We start from the raw sequence: 23,629 nt of genomic DNA, 5'->3' as shown, positions 1-23,629 counted from the left end.
TCCCTCCAATAAAAAACCAGGTCTATTCAGGCCTCGAAAGATGCTACATATGTTGGGACACTCTTGAGCTTTTTGCTGCAGACAGATTTTTTTCCCCCAGCTTTGTTATGCGTTACAGCGTTAGCCTATTTGATGATAGCTTTAACAAAGTGGGATAGATTTTTCTAGATTCATCATGAAAAGATACGGTCATAATATTTAGAGCTTTGTTACAATGTTTTTAAAGTACCAGGGATACTTGTAGGTTCCTTTCATATCCTTCTTATCAAAAAAGAGAAGAGAATTAAGTAGATTTACACATAATTAAAAGGATATCATAGTAATTTCTCATTATTTTTGGTACTTGGTCCACCAAATTAGTATTTCTTGGTACTTTCTTTGTTTCCACCGTTTGATTTCACCGGATGGACGGCTCTTATTTTTTCAAGCACTCTAAATTTTCTCTAATATTTAATATTCTTTGTTTGAACTGTCATATTCTCATAAAAATTATTAGTCAAATTGTGTTGTTTTGTAGTGTGAGTGTCATCATCTGAGATCCAAGGAAGTATTGGTTTTTACCATCAGTATTATATAATAGGGTACATAGGTTAGACTGGCATGATGTTGCTAGATGTATCATGAAAAATACTTTCATCGTACACAATGGATTTTTATTTAAGATAATATAGTTTTACGATTTTTATAATCACGCAATGTCATATTAGAAGCTTTGTCAATGTCTTAAACAACACATATTTGGAATACGAGGGAGTAAAAGCAACGTAGTCAATCCACATGTCTTGACTTTTGAGTCCTAGCTTGCTTGTCAGAACAGCAGTCAAAATCTTTCTCCTGGAAAGGGATAGATTCATATTCCAGTACATGTGCCGTTGACGAAAAAATCCACCTCTCTTCGGCGCACTGCATGTTGTCGTTTGGCGATTTTAGTTTACAGGGGAATTCAGTAGGAACATCTCCTCATTTGGAAGCGTACTTGGAATGGTATTGAATACTGATCAAACTAATTTTCCTCTTCGTCGGTCATGTAGTCTTCTTAAGACAGAGATTGGCAAGTCACAGCATTAATGACCAACACTGTAATAAAATATCTTTGGACTTGCTTTGCTTGGCTTGAGACTCATGACCAGAATATAGCCCATAATAGACAATCCAGTGCATTGCGACGGAAATGAAGTAGTTTCCCTGCAAGTCCCAATAAGAGATTGCCAGATTGGGTCAAATTGCCACATATACCCAAACTGGACAAGTTGGCAAATAAGTAATAAACAGCACAGCATGCCATCGTTTTTTATCGATAGCCATTTTATCCATACTAGCAGAAATGCCCGTGCGTTGCTACGGGTCATTACTTGCTCACGTGTTGGCGTTGATGGAGGTGATCTATACGCGTGTTGCTGAGCAGTTTCTCGATGGCGAGGAGGTCCTGGGCTCCTGGCCACAACCCCGCAGCTATTTATACAGGCAAGAACGCAACCTCGATTTCTATCCGAGTCAGCCTCGATTCCGATCCGGTTCGGCAGCGAACTCTCTTGGCAGTCTGGCCCCGAGTCAGCTTCGATTCCGATCCAATTCGGAAGCGAGCTCTCCTGGCAGTCCGGCCTCCACTCCAATCGCTGCCCGCTTCGCTGCCACCTCGAGGATGCGGTGGCCATTACCTGGTCGACACGGCTGGCGTCGTGCGGTCCCTGAAGTGGCGTAAGAATCGGAGGATGATGGCGTCGACATCGGAGGACGGCGGGATGTCGTCGGTGGACATGAGGACCTCCTGGAGGTGACGGCCGCGCCATCGTGGCTGTGGCCATTCTCGATGGGCGGGAGCCTCCTCCTGGAAGTGGAGGAGGAGGAGACGTTCAAAGTCAACCAGTTCGAGTTCGACTACGCGTCGGATTCGACTTCGCCTCGGACTACTCCAACGTTCCGCTCAGGGGTCGGACACTCCCGACCCCAGGACTCAAGGTCGGGTGAGGCGGAGTTCCACCCTCAAGAGGTCGGGCGCATCCGACCCCGGGACCAAGGGGTCGGGCGCATCCGACCCCGGGAAAAAGGGTCGGGCGAGGCGGAGTTCCACCCTCAAGGGGTCGGGCGCATCCGACCCCGGGACCAAGGGTCGGGCGAGGCGGAGTTCCACCCTCAAGGGGTCGGGAGCATCCGACCCTGGGACCAAGGGTTGGGCGTATACTCAAAATTGGATTGTGGGTTGATATCACGAAATATCAGGGGGTTTTTTGAAAAATAGCCTCAGACTACTCCAACGTTCCGCTCAGGGGTCGGACACTCCCGACCCCAGGACTCAGGGTCGGGCGAGGCGGAGTTTCACTCGGAGTCGGGCGAGTCGGAGCTCCACCCTCAAGGGTCGGGCGCATCCGACCCCAGGACCAAGGGTCGGGCGAGGCGGAGTTCCACCCTCAAGGGGTCGGGCGCATCCGACCCCGGGACCAAGGGTCGGGCGAGGCGGAGTTCCACCCTCAAGGGGTCGGGCGCATCCGACCCCGGGACTGCGGGTTGATATCATGAAATGTCAGGGGTTTTTTTAAAAAAATAGCCCGACGGACGAAAAATCCAGGCAGAAACGTTACTTGCTTTAATAATAGGTAAAGATATGGCTCTATTTGGTAGAGCTTGAAATCCCAGCTCTAACTTTCATTTCCTTGCAATCTAATCCAAGCCTTGACCCTTTTGCATATCTAACCCCGAGCTTTCATCTTTTCACATGCTCTATTCCCTGTGTATAAGGTATCTTCTCTACTAACCCCTGTAGTCTACGGTTAATCGCGTTTTAGTCCTTAGAACGGTGTTTAACCCGTAGATTCCACGTTTTAGCTCCGTTTAACCTCGTTCAAGATGCGTTAGGTTAATAACAGCATAAATTACACGCTAGTAATGATGTTGTCCACCATTGCAGGTCTTTAAAAATAAATTTAATATTAATTTGATTAATGACTATTTGAATGTCTTTTCTTAATAAGAATTTAAGTAGGATTTACACCGGTTTTTCATAATCAATATTAATTGGACTAATTCTTATTCAATTAGTTTTATAAATACAAGTTAACTAGGTTCTATCCCGGTTTCCATAAACTAAGGTTTAATTGGTTAATTCCTAATTATAACTAGCTTTTCTAAATAAAAGATATCTAGGTTATATATCGGTTTTCATAAATAAAGTTAAGATGCTTAATGATATCATAAATGCATTTTCAATAATAACATGTTTAGTTGAACACGAAATACAAAGTTATTCGATTAGATGTCTTATACATGCTTTGAGTTTCTAAAGTTAATTGTTAAATTGGCATAATCCGTACTTTAATATTTACAAATAAAATATGATTAAGGTTACCGCATTTTCAATGATTAAATGTAACTTTCTTAATTCCAAATAGGGTATTTCTATGAAATAATCTATGTCCATATTTTATTTAATTAAAATGGATCAAGCATATAGTCTTTTTATTTCTTTGATACATCAAACTTCTCGATAGTTCCGATCTCAGCATTTCCTGCGTTTGCGTGACCTTAGATCGAGCCTTCTCCTTCAGTACGCTCTTTTTAAACCTTTTTTTTTATTTTGGTGTATTGTTCTTAGTTGTACTTGTTTGTTTGCTTGGATGTTTGTGCTGGTGTTTGCTTTGATTAGAAGGATCGCTGCTCGGAAGCTTTGAAGATTAAGAGTTTCAAGAAAGCAAGATCTGTAAGAGTAGCTTTACGTTGGAGAAAGGTAAGTGTCCTTAACCATCCTTCTACCTACACTTTGTTCATAATATCATGAGAATGGTATATGTTGTTGCTGTAACCCGATTCCACGTGGCAAGGAAGAGAAAGCTGAAGCAAGCGTCCACAATCGCACCCAACTATGCATCTAATCATTTCTAGGGCAAGTTCATTAATTGTGTAGCGATCTAGTGTTTCTTTTCTTTTCTTTTCCTTTCCTTTTCGGCGCGTCAGCTTCAGGTAGCGCTCGAGCCCCGGGAAGTGGAGCGCAGACCACGGTTTTGGTGCAACTACGGGAGCGAAAGCGAGTTTAATCGCGACAGATTTTTCCTTTAATTTGCCCCGGCCGCGAGCTTCTCTCTTGGTCCGTACACGACGCTTGTGATGGCAAGATAACGAGAGCTTAGCCAACGCCAGCGTTAGCCGCCAAACGGCAAATGTTTTTATCTGCTCCTGGCTGGCGGAAAGGCAGCAACCAAACAAAAAGGGTGCTGTGCTCTGAGCCTCTGATAGCCTTTCTCGTCAGTCCCAACTGGAAGATTAGCAGTAGACGTTACGCAAATCGCTCTACATTTCCTCATGGAAGCGACTAGATTGTTACAGAGGAGCAGGGCGATTAACGATGCTGATGATCTACTGCTAATCTTCAATTGCATCTATTGCTGAAAACTCTATTCTTGGAGGCAGCGGGGCTACAAAAGTCAAAGCACGAATAGTTAAAGAGACGACAAGAGTTGCACAGTAGGGTAGCACCGTAGCAGTATAAAAGGTATACCCCGACCCACCCGACCGATCATGTGAGTTCTCCTGCGCCAATCGAAGGAACTGAACGGATCTTGCTGACATTTCCGTCGACAGCTTCTCGTCGCCCTAAGAGGGAATATGTTTTGCATACTTCGTTTGTGGTCGGCAACTACTCACTCCAGCCCGTGATCCGTGGTCCGTGCGTCCATTTCTAGCACTCGTGATCCGTGGTCCGTGCGTCCATTTCTAGCACTTGATAATGAGCAAACTGTAGTAGTGTCCCATTGATTTAGACACCATTTGATAGGGCTCCAAGCCTCCAGCTCCTCCGGTTCTTGGGAACCAGTGTAACCAAAAGAATTTGGTTTTAGCAGCTTTTTAGTTCATTTGAGCGTCGGCTCCTGTTCATCTCAGGCATGGATGGAAGTTATAATCCTGGCCTGTGAACTAGAGCGTTTCATTCATGCAAAACCGAGGCCCTGATGTAGGGCCAAACGAAGTTTGATGACAGCAGATTTTGCCGAGTAAGAACATTTCCAATAGACTACCTATTTTTGCTCTCCATTTAACTCTCTATGGCAAAAAGATTCATCTTTACGTTGAGTTGCTTATTCCAAGATACTATCCATTTTCCACTCTCCAAATCCCAATAGTTAGTTATTTCTTTAAAAATCCGCACTCGTCGTCCACTCCAACAACCTCTCTATTTTACTACAACAGCTTTTCCATTTTGCAATTCTCATTCCGTCAATTACTGCACGTGAGCCTCACACTATGGTAAAGTAAATTAGCTAAGTTAAGTATAAATGAAAGTTTGGCAAATCGGAAGGTGACGGAGAGTCTGTTAGAGTTGCTTGCTTCTCGACCGCTAAGCACCATCCTTCGCTCGTGAGGTCACAATTGAAAATGGCGTTCTGCCATTGTACAGTGATGTTGGTGGCCCCAGAGGGGGTGGATGAGTTTTCTTCAGCGTTAATGATAACACGGCCAAAAACGCACTGTAGCAGATGGCGAGGTCGTCAACTTCTGCAGTCATGCAACAGTAACACGCAGATGACGACAGTGCTATAGTGCACAGATCAGAGATCGCTGCTGGACTAAAAGCCAACCTCAGTAGCCAGTAGACGTGCTAGCTGTATGTACGTTGACATCGAGTAGCGCGCTAAAACAAACATGTACAATGCCAAACAGAGTCACAAACGACACTGACATACTTGAGCTTACATGAAGACACACACACGTAGAAAGACTTGAAAACTTCTTTCTCTCCCGTCGATCGAGAGGTGCAGCCAGCTACACCGGTTCTAGCCACTACTTGATCGACCTGACAGTGGGTGGCGACGACCCGGCCCTAACACGCTAGCTCAGGCTCGATCGATCGCCACCGACGAGACGGACGACAAGACTCGTTAACCTCTACAGCATATAGTTATAGCTAGAAGTACTCCTACCGATCGAAACTCTCAAGATCCCATGCTCTTCTTCTTCTCCTCCTCCTCCTCCTCCTTCGTCTCTTTCTTCTCCTCCTTCTCCCCCGAGACGTGCGCAGAGGCTTCAAGATACGTTAGGTTCATAACAGCATAAATTACACGCTAGTAATGATGTTGTCCACCATTGCAGGTCTTTAACATTAAATTTAATATTAATTTGATTAATGACTATTTGAATGTCTTTTCTTAATAAGAATTTAAGTAGGATTTACACCGGTTTTTCATAATCAATATTAATTGGACTAATTCTTATTCAATTAGTTTTATAAATACAAGTTAACTAGGTTCTATCCCGGTTTCCATAAACTAAGGTTTAATTGGTTAATTCCTAATTATAACTAGCTTTTCTAAATAAAAGATATCTAGGTTATATATCGGTTTTCATAAATAAAGTTAAGATGCTTAATGATATCATAAATGCATTTTCAATAATAACATGTTTAGTTGAACACGAAATACAAAGTTATTCGATTAGATGTCTTATACATGCTTTGAGTTTCTAAAGTTAATTGTTAAATTGACATAATCCGTACTTTAATATTTACAAATAAAATATGATTAAGGTTACCGCATTTTCAATGATTAAATGTAACTTTCTTAATTCCAAATAGGGTATTTCTATGAAATAACCTATGTCCATATTTTATTTAATTAAAATGGATCAAGCATATAGTCTTTTTATTTCTTTGATACATCAAACTTCTCGATAGTTCCGATCTCAGCATTTCCTGCGTTTGCGTGACCTTAGATCGAGCCTTCTCCTTCAGTACGCTCTTTTTAAGCCTTTCTTTTATTTTGGTGTATTGTTCTTAGTTGTACTTATTTGTTTGCTTGGATGTTTGTGCCGGTTTTTGCTTCGATTAGAAGGATCGCTGCTCGGAAGCTTTGAAGATTAGTTTCAAGAAAGCAAGATCTGAAGAGCAGTAAGAGTAACTTTACGTTGAAGAAAGGCAAGTGTCCCTAACCATCCTTCTACCTATGCTTTGTTCATAATATCATGATAATATTAATTGGAACATGGAGAACCACCGAGGAAAATAGTGCAACCACAAGAACTATCATGGCTCTGGTCTTGGCTAATTAATTAGAAACTCTAGTTTGAAGCGGTCTTACCAAAAGGGTAGGAGGGGCGGTGGTATATGGGATATAGCACCCGCTCTCTTGGGGAGTGGGCTTCGCTAAGACACTGTGCCCACTAGGGTGTTGTTATATCCTGCTACCGATCCGGAAACCTTAGCGGACTACTTCTTATTAGCGAATCTTTGTAAAGGCCTCATAGCGTCCCTATGCAATCACACCTCAGAAGTGTGGTATGGTGCCTAGCTAGCACCGCATGGTTGGGTTCAAAGTTCTTTGAACTTTTACGTGACTTGTGAGTAAAGATGTACAACCTTTGCAGAGTGTAAACTGATATATCAGTCGTGCTCACGTGTCACACCCGGTTTCTGAACAAAACCGAATGCATCGCATATGTGTGCCAGGATCCGTTCTCACACATATGTTGACGTCATCAGTGAATACATCAAAGACAGTGCTCAAAAACGTACATAAACCAGTAGGAACTTTATTACACTCAGCGTGATAGACACGAAGGTCTTTAATCATTCACCGATAACTTAAACGCACGCACACACAGCGCAGCTTCTCCACAGGCTTGACTGGTGAACGCCTGCCTAAAACTCCTCGAAGTCGTCGAAGAACTCCACGTCGTCACAAGCTTCTGAACAGCGTTTGGGCAAGGATGAGTACACTTATGGTTGGTACTCAGCAAGTGGGGGAAACATGCAAGGCTCACAAGGAATGGCTCAAGGCTTTAAGCGGTTAGCATTTTAGTTGGTCAAATTTTATTTAGCTGCACCTAATTACTAGATGTAAGTTTATACCAACCCACTTAAGCATAAAGCATTAGCATTAACCCAAAGGTAAAGGTAACACAGTTAATTCTCATCTTTAAGTTCATTTATCATGTGAGGTTCCAAGCCGCTCTTAACTGTGAGCATGGCTGATATATCAGTTTACACTCTGCAGTGGTTGTACACTTTACCCACAACTCATGGTCCCCCGTGTCGTCCGGGTTTGCAAAGCCCTTAAACACTTCCTTTGGTGAGTGGCTGGGGGTCCACTACGAAGCCTTTACAAAGACACGTAGGTAACTAGTAGCCCGCTAGAGTTTCAGTAGCGATGCGGACCACAACCCGTTATTGAGACAGCACCTTAGCGAAGGCTACTGCTCTGGATCGTGCACCCAACACCTTCCCCCTCCTTGCCCTTTCGGTAAAGCCACCAGCTAACCACATGCCTAATTATTCGGCTAAGATTAGAGCCATGTGATGTGGTGGTTGTACTATTTTCTTGGGTGGTTCTCCATGTTCCGATTAAAACAAGTGTTCTTGCAATTAAACAGGTATAGCAACATATATAAAGCATGATTAACATTCTTCTCATTATTAGAACATTACCAACCCAAATTAAGCGACTAGCAAGTCTACCCAACATGATTAAATAGGTTTTCAAGGAATAAGGATTAAAACTAGGTAAGTTCTTAATAGGTATTCCCGTCAAATTTATGCACATACAAGAAATAAATAAAGTGTTTAATCATGATATTATTGGGACAAAAAGAACATGCAGGGGGAGAATACCACTTGCCTTCCTCGGCAAACTGGGGGTACTCTTCTTCGAACGATGGCTGCTCCTGAACTTGCTCCTCCGCGAACGTCATGTCGTCTACACGATCACACAAGGCAAGAAAACAAAGAATGAGTAAAACAGTACAACAAACATATGCAAAGGCTTACAACAAACTCCTAAAACTAACGTTCATGTAGAGACGATCGCGTGAGCACGAGAATCGCTGAAATCGGATTTAAAATGATGAAGATACGAGATAAACAAGGTTCAGGGGCTAAAACAGAATTAACTATATACTTCAGGGGCTAGCAAAGAATTTTAGAAAGATATACTGAACAGAACATGTAATTACAGAAAAGAACAAGGTTACATATGCAATATCACATGGCTCGGGTTAAGATGAAAGTATACAAGTTTTGCAGGGGGTTATTTGTAAGGTTGGTAAGACACAAGAATTAAAGAAAAGAAATAACAGAGAGTTTAGGAGCAGCCCTATCCTTTCTTCAACCTTGCGCCAGGCTTGCACAGGGAGGGGTGGCGCACGACCGGTGGCTCACCGGCGCCCTTGGCGCGGCGGGGAGGGGAACCGGTGCAGGCGAGGGGAAGAGAGAGGCGCGCAAAGAGGAAACTTCACCGTCGGTGGCGAGTTGGAGGAAGCAGGCGCTTGGGCGGCGTACAGGAAGTTTCGGGCGGCGGCGAAATTGGACAGCGGCGCGGGAAAGCAAGGAGGGTGGCAGTGAGTGGCAAAATGGAAAGAGGAACTCCGGGCGAGATCGATGGCGACCTTTGTAGGCCCCGGGAGGAGTGGAAGGGGCTCCCGGGAGAGATCGAGAGCCGGCTAGCCATTAATGGCCTTGAAGCTTTGTGTGGCCGTTTCCGGGGAGAGCAAAAGAGGGGGCGACAGTTTGAGGCCGGGAGTGGGGGAGAGGAGACGTCGCAAGGTCGTGGAGGGGCTCGGGAGGCCGAGAGACGCCGGGAGGCGAGGGGGCCGGGGAGGCCGGCGGCGCACGGGCGGGCGCTGTGCGTGCGCCGTGCACTTCAGGCGCTTGGAGGTGGGAGATGGAGGAGCTGGCCAGTTGGGCCAGTTTGGGCCGGCTGGTGGAGGAAAGGAGGGAGGTGGCGGCCCAGAGAAAAAGGAAGGGGGCTGGGCCGGCGCAAGGAGAAAAGAGGGGGGGGAAGGAGATGAGCCGGCGGGGAATGGGCCCAAAGCGGCTGGAAGAGGGAGGGGAAAAAAAGACCCTGCGGGCTGAAAGAGAGAGGAGGGATTTCGGCCCAAGGAGAGGAAAGAGAGGTGGAGGGTTTTGAGAATTTGAAAAGAGTTGAAGTTTTCAAAATCAAATTCAAATTCTTTTGAAATTCAAAAGCAAGCATTCAAACCAAAAGCCAAAATAAAAGAGAAAAGAAAAAAAAACTCTACCAAGCACTTATTGCTTCTAAAATTATTTCAAGTGCTCTTTAATTATTTAAGACCGTAAATTTAATTAAAATGCTTTATTTAGTCCTTAGAGAGAGAAAGCTAGACCAAGTTGCTTACATTGCATTGTGATGGAATTTTGGGTGTTACATTATGGTTAAGAGCGGCCTGGATCCTCACATGATTAATTAAACTTGAAGATGGATTAAATCGTTATTCCGGTTAGTTCCTGTGGACTTACTAAGTACCAACCATAAGTGTACTCACCCTTGCTTACTGCTGCTCAGAAGAAGAAGCTGCTATGAAGTTGTGAAGATGATGCTGAGTTCTAGGCGTACGCAACCCCCAGTCGAGTGCCTGTGAAGTTTGGAGTCTCCGTTTCCAAGGTTTAAGGTGTGTTTCTCTGATAGTCTTGTAAGTCTTTGTATCTTTTTGCGTGATACTGTAAGTAAGTGTTATTCACTAATGATGTCACTATATGAATAAAAGTAGATCCTAGCATACATATAGGTAGCACTTGGTTTTGTTTTCAAACCGGGTGTGACACTATTACTGTGACGATGGACATTCGAGAGGAGATTAATCTTCTTATATGCTTAAATATTGGTACAATGGATACTTTACTTCAAAGATTAATGTTATTAATTCGTTAAAACTGAGACCTCATAAATTAAACTTTGTGTGCTGACTTTTATCTTATTTTGTTGATGCAGGAGAGCTTTATTGGACATTGTGGAAAACTAGGAACGGCATGGCATTCAGCAGCTAACTCGTCAACAGCTGGCCTTACATGATGAAAGTGGATGGAATGCTTGCTTGTATGTATGGGTGACCCAGTCGCTGCACTACTCCACAGCCGCTCATCGCCACCGGCCCTCAACCTCTCATCACCGCCGGTTAGGAGGTCCGACGGATAAAGGTTGGCGTTGATGCTTTCTCATCACCGTCGGTTTGTTTACCAGGCCAGCGGTGATAATGGACTCTTCACCGGCGGTTTAATTATGACATGAACCAGCCGTGAAACTCTTTTTTCAGACCTGAGTATGGATAAGCTAGCTAGAGTTCGTGGCTGACTTTTGATGTAGACATGTAGTTCCTCCGCAGCTGTGACAAACATTTATGCCTGTTTATGCTCCCTATAAAATTAAAGCTGGATGGATTGGGGTCTCGAACCGAAATAGATCTGCCTCCAATAAGTTGTCGGAATATAGTATATAAAGATTGAGGGTACACTAGCATGCTACTTCCTCTGTATCAACATGTTTGTCGTTGTTGATTTTTTATCACAACATTTGACTATTCATCTTATTCAAAAAAATTATGTAAATATCATGTATTTTGTTTGTGATCGATTTACTTTACCATTAGAAGTATTTTAAGCATGACTTATCTTTCGTATGTTTGCAATAAATTTTTGAATAAGATGAATGGTCAAACGTTGCAAGAAAAAATCAACAGCGATAAATATTTCAAGAAAAAATCTCACTATACTTGTCATAAGACCTAGCAAAAGATTTGTTGAAGCACGAGTAGTAGACTTCAAGTAAGTTATCGTAACGTCTTGATGCAGCCGTGGGGTGTTGATTGGAGTGTGATGGTCCGTGTGACGGGGACCATGTTTTGGAAAAGCGTCTCGACAATGGGTGGATAGAAATGCAGCGAATTCTCATTCTGTTAACAGTGCCGAGATAATTGTTATTAGCGTCAACGAATTTGTAGCCGTCATCTCGAATACGCATAGCACTCATGTTAACAACATGTTAATTGCGTAACGTGCATGAGTGGCTTACCCTCGCTCGGATATGATCGATCGGAGACAACACCCAGCTGTCAGCGCAACCTGTCAAGAACATGTACAGCACGGACGGTCGGAAGACACACAAACCACAAGTTACTCGTGCACGCAGGACAACCACTGCTAGGGAAAGCTCCATCAGTACTGGTTGGGAATCCCTTTTAGTACTGATTTTGTAACTACTCCGGTACTAAGGGACCCTTTAATATCGGGTGAAATAATCGGTACTAAAATATATTAAAAAATAAAAAAGAATCCCACCCTGCCGCCCTGAGCTCGCTGCTGCACCCGCCCGAGACCGATCCCTCCCACCGACGCCCGCCGCGTCCTCCCACTGCCGCAACCACCAGCGCCGCCGCCGCATCCACCAGCCCGTGCGCTGCCGCCGCTCCTCACTGCCACAAGCGAGGGGCGAGCGAAGGGGGGAGGGGAGGGGCAGCAGGAGAGGGAGAGAGGGGGGGCCGGGGACAGGGAGCGACGGCGGGAGAGGAAGAGAGGGAGGGGGCCGGTGAAAGGAGAGGGAGAGGGAGGGGGCCAGGGAGAGGAGAGGGAGAGGGTGGAGGAGAGGGCCGGATAAGATGGAGACCAAGGGAGAGGGCTGGGTGAGAAGATAAGATGGGGCTCCACCCGGTACTAATGGGTGACATTTAGTACCGGTTGGAGCTCCCAACCGGTACTAAAGGGGCTCGCGGGGATCTATTCTTTAGACTCGGTACTAATACTCATATCAGTACTGGTCAAAATCCAACCGGTACTGAGGTGCTGGATGAAAGGTCCTTTCCCAGTAGTGAATGACTAGGTTACTCAGGGTTGGCTTCGTCCTGGCTCTCACGAGATGAGAGAAATCATTGCTTGGCTGCAGCGCCTATAAATACCTCTGCAAGCCACAAACATATAGGCACAATGAAATCTACCAAACATTAGCAAGGAAAACATAAGAGCATTGAGATTTGAGGAAGATGCCGTCGTCGTCTCCTCCTGCACTGCTTCATTCCAGCGACGCTGAGGGGCTGCGAAATTACACCAAGTTCCACCCGAGCATCTGGGGTGATTTCTTCCTGACATACCAGCCGCCAACAGCACCTCAGGTAATAATTGCGTCGCACTCTCTTGATGATATGGAACAGGAACACGCTTAGTTACATTGCATGCATCAATGGAATTTACTTGGAACTTATTGTCCTTTGTAGAGTGAAAGCATGAAAGAACGGGCTGGCGTGTTAAGAGAAAAGGTTAGGGAAATACTAAAGAGCCCAAAAGAGTTACCAGAGACATTGAACCTTATAATCACATTGCAACGACTTGGACTGGATAGCTACTACGAGAGCGAGATAGACGAGCTGTTGCACGGTGTTTACAACTCGGATTGTTACGATGAAAAGGACCTGAATTTAGTTTCACTAAGGTTTTACCTTCTGCGGAAGAATGGTTACAATGTGTCATCAGGTAATAAGGACTTCTTGTGTCAAAACTGATTGGACAATTTTTTATTAGTTTTGACATTGAAATATGACTAATAATATTTATTATAAATCAAATTGTGCAGATGTATTTCTAAAATTTATAACAAAAGACGGAAACTTTGTTGATGCTGATACAAGGAGTTTGCTAAGCCTATATAATGCAGCTTATTTGCGGACACGTGATGAAAAAGTACTTGATGAAGCAATCTCTTACACTACATGTCGCCTCCAAGATGCCCTTCAATATTTAAAATCACCATTGGCAACGGAGGTGTCTTCTTCCCTTGATATACCTCTTTTTAAAAAGGTTGGAATCATAGAGGCAAGAAACTACATACCCATTTATGAAAAGGAGTCTACAAGAAATGAAGTCGTATTGAAGTTTGCAAAATTGAATTTTAACCTTCAGCAACTTGATTTCTGTCAAGAAATAAAAGAATGCATGATGTAAGTTTGTTTTCATCGCAGTTTGAAATATATGGTTCTTATAAAATATGAATTGACTTATCTTTCCATGGAAGGTGGTGGAAGGATATCCATGCCAAATCCAAGTTGAGTTTTGTTCGAGATAGAATTGTTGAACTGTATTTCTGGATGAACAATGCTTGCTATTATCCAACATGCTCTCTTTCTCGAATTGTACTTACGAAGACCACAGCCATTGTTACAATACTTGATGATATATTTGACACATATGGCACCAATGAAGAGTGTATGCAAATTGCTGAGGCCATTTACAGGTATAAACCTTCCTGATCCAGTCCGATGGTTTCAATATTAAAAGTATCACACAAATTAAATACTACATACACACTAGTTTGCAAAATTGATTTGCCTACACATGAAAAGAAGGAAAGTGAAGTCTTTCGCTATGAATCTGATGGAATCACACGTGCTAGAGACATATTTCAAAGACATGCCAGCCTTATTGTACTTATGTACAGCTAGCTAGGCGTGGTGTGCCATGTGCTTTGCATCACAATAAAATGTCATGTAATAAAAATGTTTAAGAGTTGCGTCAGAATTTAAAGTATAAAACAAATTAAACTTTGCACTTCACAAGTTAAGAATAAGTTTATAATATTCAAGGAAGAAAAGAAGAGAAAACATCAAATAGACTAGGTGATGTTTGTTTCATTTTGTAGATTATGGATTGTAGCTTGTATAACAATCTGGCCTGTTGATTCTTACAATTTGGGACTTATTTGTTTCAGTTTTCATATTGTAACGACCTGCAAGGTGCAATCTACAATCTATAAGCTGAAACAAGCATGGCCTCACATTAGCAACAATACCGAAACCTATTGTTCATGGTGTATAGAAAAAAGTTGGATTCTTTTAGAAAAGCGAGGATAATGTTAGGATGAAAATATGATGAGAGTGGGCAATGTCACTATTATTATTATTATTGAAAGTAACCTTATTAGAGAAAATTGAGGGGGAAATTTATTTGGTGCTCATTTGTATAGAATTTTTTTTCTTGTAGATTTAATACCATTTTACAGCAGGAAAATAAGTCCAGACATTATATGATGCAGGTGGGACGAAAGTGCAGTACATCTGCTGCCTGAATACGTGAAGGGTTTCTACTTATGTCTACTGGAGACATTTATATCATTTGAGGATGAGTTAGGACCAGAGAAAAGCTACCTTGTGTTTTACCTAAAAGAAAGGGCAAGTACTCTATTTGATCTTATGACATAGTTGATTGTTTATAAATACACGCCTTCAAAGTTATAGTACATATCCTAGGACCAAGCACTGCCCAGGCAGATCACAATGATCTAGCTGTACAAATGGCATATATATTTTTTCAAATAGAATTATGCTACTAATATTTTTTCTCGAATATGCAAGAGAACTGCATATCATTGCATTAAGATAGGAGAAAGGCCAAAATAGTCATACAACACACACACTTGCCCCTAAGGGTGCCTAAGATTATGCTACTGATATGAAAAGCAAAAGTTGAAGATACTTGACAACAAACTGAATACGAGATAGATGATACTTTACAACAAACTGAATATAAGGTAGATAAATTTATTAGCTAAATATCAAAACTGGAGCTCGTTATGCATGATGTTTTCTCGGTCACAAGTTTATTCAATTGTCTCTTAGATGAATACATGTGGGTTTGTAAGTTGTCCTAAAACTTTTTTTTTGGTAAAAGGATTATGGTGTACTGTATTCCGGCACAAATATGGCAATCAATAAAGTTGTTCCAAACATAGGCCATGTACAAGCATGACATATTGTGCAGAATGCAAATACCTTCAATTCAATTAAATCCTATTTCAAGCCTTCCATAGTGGCAGCTTTATCAGGATTTAAAATGACTCAACTCATTTTCATATCTCATATAGATGAAGCATTTAGTTCATCTATACTGCAAAGAACTAAAATGGCGTGAAGAAAATTATGTGCCATCAATGAGCGAGCACCTTCAAGTAACAATGGAAAGCGTTGGATCCGCTGCGCTAACATGTGCTGCATTTGTTGGAATGGGGGACATAATAACAAAGGAGGTCTTCGAGTGGATTTTGAGCTACCCGCAATTTTTCAAGTCTTTTGCTATATTTGTACGGCTCGCTAATGATCTTGTATCAACTCAGGTATTTTCCTATCCTTAATACAAGTTTAATTTATGCAAAGAACAGTAAATCTGAATTCATTTTAACCTCCGGTTCCTCTTTCATGGACTGTGTTCAGTTCATGGACTAGATTCATAATAACATCATCTACTTTACAATTTTAGTGAAGCAGAATATAAATATAAGTTTATTATATAATTTGGAAGATTAACTTATAGTTGTTACAGTAACGAACTTGATGCCGTTTTCCACTGCCCACATGTTCACAGCGTGAGCAAACAGGGGACCATAGCCCCTCCAGTATCCAGTGTTACATGAAGGAGCACGGAACAACAATGCAAGATGCATATAAAAAGATAAAACAACTCAGTGAAGATTCATGGAAGGATATGATACAAGGATCCCTCGTGCTGGAAGATCAACCAAAGGTCGTGCCACGAACAGTGCTCGACTTATCAAGAACTGCAGTTTACATGTACAAGCAATGCGACGCATTTACTACTTCGGAAATACTCCAAGAAATGATAAAGCTACTCTTCGTGGAGCCAATACCAGAATGAAGCTTGCCCAGTGGTGCCGTGGTGGTATGTACAACCATATAAGCAAACTATGGGCTATATTGTACTTAGTACAAATGAAATAATAACCAGTCATGTTTGAGACCATGGTGATGTACCTAAATAATGGAAGTCAGGACAGAACCATAAAGTAAGTATTGTCATTAGCTCAAATAAACGTATTGTGTGCACCCAGCGGTTGGTCGCGGATGCTGTTGGGAAATAAAAATATGTAACTATCAAGTGTATTGTGTTGTGCTGTATTATCGAGTAATATATAAGACTGTTTCTGAACATTATTCTTGAACCACGGAATGGTGCACAAGTGGCTTTCTAGTTCATGGAAAATATGTTTGAAAGGAATCGGTGCTCGTAGCTTAAGAGGGGGAGGAGGTGAATTAGGCAATAATGTTTGAAAAGAATCGATGCTCGTAGCCTAATAGAAAACATGTTCACTACAATGTTCTAGATGATTCAAATAAGTTGAACAAGGTGGAATTGATTGCCTCCTTCACAAGTGTCTGTTTATCCTTGAAGGGGGAAAACTGTATTGTGGAGTTGTGTGGTAGTTCTGAATCGTACTGGAGAGAATTTAGTCAGTTCCAAGAATGTACGAAACCAAGACAAGGCAAGCAAAGTAATCCAACCTTCTCAGAAACCCGGGCGCGGCTATTTGAATCGTTGACCCATTACGTCGAGCAGTTGGTGTGCGTCCCGCCTGCGCTGCGGGCCAGCGCCACATATGGCCCAGCACCAGCACCCGGCAGGAGGACTGAAGGAGGCAGCCGCTGGCGGTGACCCAGTGACCACGAAAGGGAAAGCCGACGTTGCAGGCAGTCAGGCACGTCGGCGCCGTCGCTCCTTTGGTGCCGCGTGCCTAGCAGTTGCTTGTGTGGTTTCACTGGTTTGTTTTTCGGGGAAGAAGAAACGTTGGGCTTGCCGCCGCCTCTCAAACTGTGGGCCTTCGTCATGCCGCGACCCACACTCATTGGGCCGGCAAAGTTGCTCTTTCATTTTCCCGGCTGGATCGACCTCGACACAAAAATGTTCTAGTTCCCTCTAAGAAAAGGGAATGTAATGTATTCAGCTCCTCTATAATAGAGGAAGCCTATTTGATCGTGAAAAGAAATTGAATATCTTGTCCATCTCATAAAATTTCAAAATTTCACGGTTACTAGTTACATTTTATCAATATTGTTTCATAGGAGCGATTCAAGATGAAGTCGATGGATCGCTGTAATACTTAGTGTCAGAGCCAAAAATATTACAATGTCATAGAGGTAACACTACTACAGAAATAGGTTTCACCAACGGGCTATCACCACCGGTTGAGTTAATAGGGGCAACAGCAGTTAAAATCAGTGGTGATGGTACTTTGCATCGCCGGTTGGTGATTAAAACTGGCGGTGAAAGTATCACCGCCAGTTCGTAACTAAATTTGGCGGTGATATAGCCTCCCGACCCAAAATTGTTCTCAACTCTGATTTTGACCGATCTCGCATCCGCTCATCTCTCTCCTCTTAACTTTTATTTGGTCTTCTCCCCATCTTCCCATCCACTTCTCTCTTCTCACTCTTATCCACATCTATCCTTCCTCCGCTTCTCTCCTTCACTCTTCCTCTCTTCTTGTGCTTCACTCTCTCCATCTCCCCGATCTCCGCTCAGTCGCTGACGATGATGGTCGGCTGGGTCCTCTCTGTTGCCCCTCCCCTCCCCCCTCCACTCACCCCTCACTAGCAACGAGGAGCGACGGCGGGGCAAGATGCGGAGGTAGCGCTAGGGCAAGGTCGAAGGTGGTAGCGTGCGGGGGAGGAGTGCTAGGACGCGACACAGCGGTGCCCGATGGAGGAGCGCGTCGGATGCGGCAGTCATAGTGGAGGAGCTGCGGGCCGAATGCGGTGGCGTGGGATGGAGCGCATCAGGGCGCGAGATGGCGGCGTGTGGGGGAGCAACGCAGTGCTGGACGCGGAAGTGCTGGATGCGGCGCCGTGAGTGGAAAGGAACCAGGCCGCGAGGCGGCGGCGTGGGGTGGAGCGGCACCGAGCCACGAGGCAGCAGCGCTCTGGATGCTGTAGCACTTGAGGAGCAGCATCGGGCCGAATTTCTTTTTTTTCTGATGCTTATCACCGCTAGTTTCGAATCCGATTATGATAATAAAAGTCATCACCGCCGACCCTAATCTAACGGGTCACCAAAACGGCGGTGATAAAGGATTTGAGGTCGGAGGTGATGACCTCTTCTGTGGTAGTCGTAACTTTGAAAGATGTGTACAATATATACATTAAGTGTTGGAAACCACAAATGTTTAAGAGATAGTTGCAGTCAAACATCAACATGCACATTATATTCATGGTCCTATTGTTGATTATGAAGTTTCTACGTAGTCCAAAACTATATACATGATCAACGTAGTTGGTAGTCGAACTCCATTATTTAGTCTGACCTAGCTGTGAGATGTAAATATATGAAATATATAGAGCGGTTAGGTCCTGTTTGTTTGAGATTATAATCCACCTAGTAGATTATATAATCTGAATGATAGGTCATGAGTATTATGGTAAAAGATCATCTTGGAACCACATTAGGACCATAAATAATCTAAAATAAGTTAGTCTTAGATAGCTTATTTGAGATTATTTATGATCATATAGTGGTTCTATAATAATTTTTTTACTATACTGCCCTTGGATCATAATCCTCCTTGTACAACGGTATCTCTCGATCCCGCGTATACCTCCCACCAGCACATGATCCTCTAGCCCGCCAAATGCGTCGGGACTCGCGGTCGCGGGACGGGCCATGGATCTCCCTCTCCAACGTGCCATATATTTGTTAATTCTGATCCATGGCGAGATAAGCACACAGAAGAACAACTGAGCCCAAGTGTACGTGCAAGAGCACCAACAAGAGCGAGCGAGCATGGCGAGGCCGCACGCTGTGGTGGTGCCGTACCCGGGCTCCGGCAACATCAACCCGGCGCTGCAGCTGGCCCAGCTCCTCCGCTGCGGCGGCGTCTTCATCACCTTCGTGGTCACCGAGCACAACCTCCGCCGCGCGGAGGCCGCCGGCGGCGGCGGCGACGGCGCCCGCGAGGGGTTCCGGATCGAGACCATCCCGGACGGGCTGCTCGACGCCGACCGGGGCGCGCAGGACTACGACCTCGGCCTGTCCAGGGCCACCGTCCACCACGGCGCGGCGCCGCTGAGGGACCTCGTCGCGCGGCTCCGCGTTGGCGGCGGCGACGTGCCGCCAGTGACGTGCGTGCTGCCGACGGCGCTGATGAGCTTCGCACTGGAGGTGGCGAGGACCTTGGCGTCCCCAGCATGGTGCTCTGGGGCGGCAGCGCGGCGGCGCTCATGGGCCACATGAGGCTCCGGGAGCTCAAGGAGAGGGGCTACCTGCCACTCAAAGGTACTCGACGCTCCTCACTGGGACTCTGCTAAAGTTAAATTGAATTATAAATAGCGTTGCGGTAATTTTTCTCTATCCAAACATCTTCTAGCTAGGTGAAATTAAAAAGAAAAGTAAAAATAAGGCAGAGGAAGATTTTCACTGGGATGTTGTCAATTTAAATTGAATTATAAATAGTGTTGCCATAATTTTTCTCTATCCAAACATCTTCTATGTTAAAATGGAAAAAAAGTAAAAAAGGTAGGGTATGATTTCACTGGGTCAATATTGTGAGTTTAATTTACATTTTTGAAATTTAGTTTCCAAACTGTAACTAAAGCAAGAGTGCCAAACATGATTTTCTTTCATAAATAAATCTACGAGTCAGCCCTATGTTCATTCCTGTATTCAAATTCAAACATCAAAACGAAATTCGTGATCAGACGCTTTGCAAATGCTGTGCTACATTTTGAAGTAGGATCTAGGAGTGGTGGGTTGACTTCACTGCTCTGTTGTCTGTTGTGCAACTGCAACATGGTATAGCTATTCTTCTTTCTGCTGACTGTCAAAACTAATCATTTTTCTTGGATCAATGCAAGTTTACTATATTAATAATATCTTATTGGCCAGTTGCTTGTACTTCTTCAATTTTCTGAGAGCAACTTGCTTTGCAGCATAAAGTAAAAGTCTTGTGTCGTGTACACAGATGCCTTTATTGGTTTCAAATTCTACTAAGCACACGTGATTATGCTCCGACCTTAACGAATTCCCTTCTTTTGTTCTTCTTTTGTTTGTTTTTCTTTCTTTAAGCCTTGGGTCTGATTTGTACTGCTTTTAAACTTTTTTCTTTTTTGCAATAATTCAGTAGGGGCTCCCCTCCTGTTTCCTTAAAAAAAATATTATGCTTGCAGATGTCATTATATTGGTCCTACATGCTCCTTCTCTACATACACTACACTTAAACTCTCTGTCCAAGTAAAAACCATTTTGGCCACACACAGTAAAAACTTTCTCAAACTGAATTAGCAAAATTATTTTTGAACTATTAATAAACTTAAGACAGGCATACGAAAAAATAATGTATAACATGATAAATGGATTTCGCTCTAGGAAATTGAGAATAATTGCAAAAAAAATTTGGAACATTCTTAGGAAATACTATGCTAGAAAAAGATTTGCCACATGGAAATTATGGTGCTAGCGGGCTGGCGGGCACCGGCCAGTACAAAGGTGCTAGAGCCAACCCGCAAACACTCGCAAGAAGAGATAGGTATGTGCTGGCAGGCGACCTAACACCCGCCAGTATAGATAGGGTGCATCTGTACTGGCGGATGTTTAGGTGGCCTAACAACACCAATGTAAACAAAATATGCTTGCAGACAGCTTTTTTCCTAGCCACCCTTTCATTTGGAGCTTATCCAAGAGGAGCTTGTGAAAAGCTCTAAAACACCAAATCCTAATCAATGTCTAAACACATTTTAAAAATTATTCACTCTTATAACTACTAAATGCAACCCGCATGGATGCAACTACACACGCATTAATATAATCTATATTGTTTTAGTTCAATTCAAACTAAGACGTACTAATTACTCAAGCAAGCTAGCAACCAAATTAACGTCAATGTGTGTATCGACTCGCTCGTCTTTTTCTCATCTTGCAGATGAGAGCTCCTTGACGAACGGCTACCTGGAGAAGACGATCATCGACTGGATCCCCGGCATGCCGCCGATCAGCCTCGGCGACGTCTCGAGCTTCGTCCGCACCACCGACCCCGACGACTTCGGCCTCTGGTTCAACATCACGGAGGCCAACAACTGCACCAAGGCCGGCGCCCTCATCATCAACACCTTCGACGCCCTCGAGCCCGACGTCCTCGCTGCCCTCCGCGCCGAGTACCCGCGCATCTACACCGTCGGGCCGCTGGGCACCCTGCTCCGCCATCGCCACGACGGCGACGGGGACGAAGACGCCGGCGGCGACGACTCGGACTCGATCGACCTGAGCCTGTGGAAGCACGACACCGAGTGCCTGGCGTGGCTGGACGCGCAGGACCCGGGCTCCGTCGTGTACGCCAACTTCGGCAGCCTGACCGTGCTCACCGCCGCCCAGCTCGCCGAATTCGCGTGGGGCCTCGCGGCGACGAGCCGCCCGTTCCTGTGGGTCGTGAGGGAGGACCTCGTCCCCGGCGCCAGCGGTGGGCCGGCCGCGCTGCCGCCGGCGTTCCTCGCGGGGGACGGCGGCGCGGGGTCGCCTGGCGACGTGGTGCCCGCAGGAGCGGGTGCTGCGGCACCCCGCCGTGGGGTGCTTCGTGACGCACAACGGGTGGAACTCGACGTGCGAGGGGCTCGCCGCCGGCGTGCCGATGGTGTGCTGGCCGGTGTTCGCGGACCAGTTCACCATCTGCAAGTACGCGTGCGAGGTGTGGGGCGTGGGGCTCCGGCTGGACGCCGAGGTGAGGAGGGAGCAGGTCGCCGGGCACGTCGACGGGGTGATGGAGAGCGAGGGGATCCGGAGGAGCGCGGCGAGGTGGAAGGCGGAGGCGGAGGCCACCGCCGGCCGTGGTGGGTCGTCGCATGAGAACCTGCTGAGCTTGGTGAAAGCGCTCGGAGCCAGCCCGCGCTCGACTCCGAGTCCGAGGCATGAGAGATCAGGAATCAGTTTCGTCGGATTAATCTAAAGAAGAAGATTGGATCGACGAGCAGTTAATCGGATTACTGTTCCAACGAGGTAGTATTCGGACGAATTGAATTGGGCACAATAATATCCATGTACAACATGTGGGAGTTTGATTCTCCGTAATAATGTCACACGTAAGCAAATATGATGATACGGCAATATTGAAGTTTTAAATAGAGAGAAACTGACAAATAAAAACTCGGCTCATATGGTTTCCAACACAATAAAACTCTTTCACATATCTATTGAACCGATTTCGTGTACAATTAAGTGCTTTACACATTATGCATGAGTTAAATGCTATGTCAACCCTATGAAATCACAAAATGATACTTTGCATTGTATGGGTTTTTTCACGATTTTATTCTGTTCAAGATGGCAAGAAAACAGTGAAATAAAACTAGCGATTAAGAATGGTTTAATATTAAATTGTTTAATCTAAAGAACGCATTGGTTGCCTATTTAATTAGTTATTATTTTTAATAATAAAATAGCTAAGCTAGATATTTGTCCACAAATGACTGGATAGTTCCATAATAAAAAGGGAGAATTCATTACCGAAGTAACCCATGAAGTTTATGAATAAGGAATAATTTTTACATAATAATTAGCTTATGTAGTCATATATTCACTCCATGCGTAGACGTCAGGTGTAGAACTTAGAGATATGGATATATAACACCTACATTATAGAGGTTTTAGTTCTCAATTGCCTTGGTGGATGAGGAGGAAGCTCTTGGGCTTTGTTAAAGTTCATGTGCTTACTTGATGCAGGCCTGGCGTAGACTTCAATGTAGATTTGCAATTCGTGATCGTTATCATCATCTTTGGTAGTAGTGTTGGTTGCAAATGAGCGAACAAGGGGTGGCAGCTTTCCCATCACCTCATTGCTGGTTCGCTTTGGTTTGTAGGATAGAGGCTTATCTCGCTATAACAAACCATGTAATTCATGATGAATTTCTCTGCATGACGTTGTAGTGCCTCACAAAACGTTGGTCCGTGAGGGACCGCCCTGCAACCACTAGTTGGTTTGCACCGCCAATCAAGGTGCATAGGTGGGGGCGTCGGCCCCCTTAACTTTAACTTGTGTGACTATTTGCTAAGATCAATCGTGACAAAGTCAAAGCTTACTGACTAGATGACTTAGGTAGGCGTGCG

At 44.3% G+C, this 23,629-nt stretch overlaps 1 protein-coding gene and 1 pseudogene across 1 annotated transcript; both read left to right on the top strand.

Annotated features, from left to right (window-relative positions):
• Nucleotides 1-12,701: 12,701 nt before the first annotated feature.
• On the top strand, nucleotides 12,702-16,698 carry LOC101765730 (sesquithujene synthase A). The gene is made up of 7 exons (XM_004974341.3): nucleotides 12,702-12,876; nucleotides 12,979-13,234; nucleotides 13,335-13,698; nucleotides 13,773-13,991; nucleotides 14,790-14,925; nucleotides 15,618-15,866; nucleotides 16,115-16,698. The coding sequence occupies exons 1-7, from the start codon at nucleotides 12,748-12,750 to the stop codon at nucleotides 16,403-16,405; spliced, it is 1,644 nt and encodes a 547-aa protein (XP_004974398.1). The 5' UTR covers nucleotides 12,702-12,747; the 3' UTR covers nucleotides 16,406-16,698.
• A 2,623-nt stretch (nucleotides 16,699-19,321) lies between these two features.
• On the top strand, nucleotides 19,322-22,543 carry LOC101765321 (annotated as a pseudogene).
• The last annotated feature ends 1,086 nt before the right edge of the window (nucleotides 22,544-23,629 follow it).

The sequence above is a fragment of the Setaria italica genome, chromosome VI (genome assembly GCF_000263155.2).
Source record: "Setaria italica strain Yugu1 chromosome VI, Setaria_italica_v2.0, whole genome shotgun sequence".
NCBI classification, from domain to species: domain Eukaryota; kingdom Viridiplantae; phylum Streptophyta; class Magnoliopsida; order Poales; family Poaceae; genus Setaria; species Setaria italica.
This window is presented reverse-complemented; position numbering and strand designations above follow the sequence as displayed.

Bases quoted from the DNA above. Each gene is read 5' to 3' on its own strand.
- LOC101765730 (XM_004974341.3), top strand. From the start codon at position 12,748: ATGCCGTCGTCGTCTCCTCCTGCACTGCTTCATTCCAGCGACGCTGAG. The intron at 13,699-13,772 runs GTAAGTTTGTTT...TTTCCATGGAAG, and splicing joins GAAATAAAAGAATGCATGAT to GTGGTGGAAGGATATCCATG. The intron at 15,867-16,114 runs GTATTTTCCTAT...ACATGTTCACAG, and splicing joins ATGATCTTGTATCAACTCAG to CGTGAGCAAACAGGGGACCA.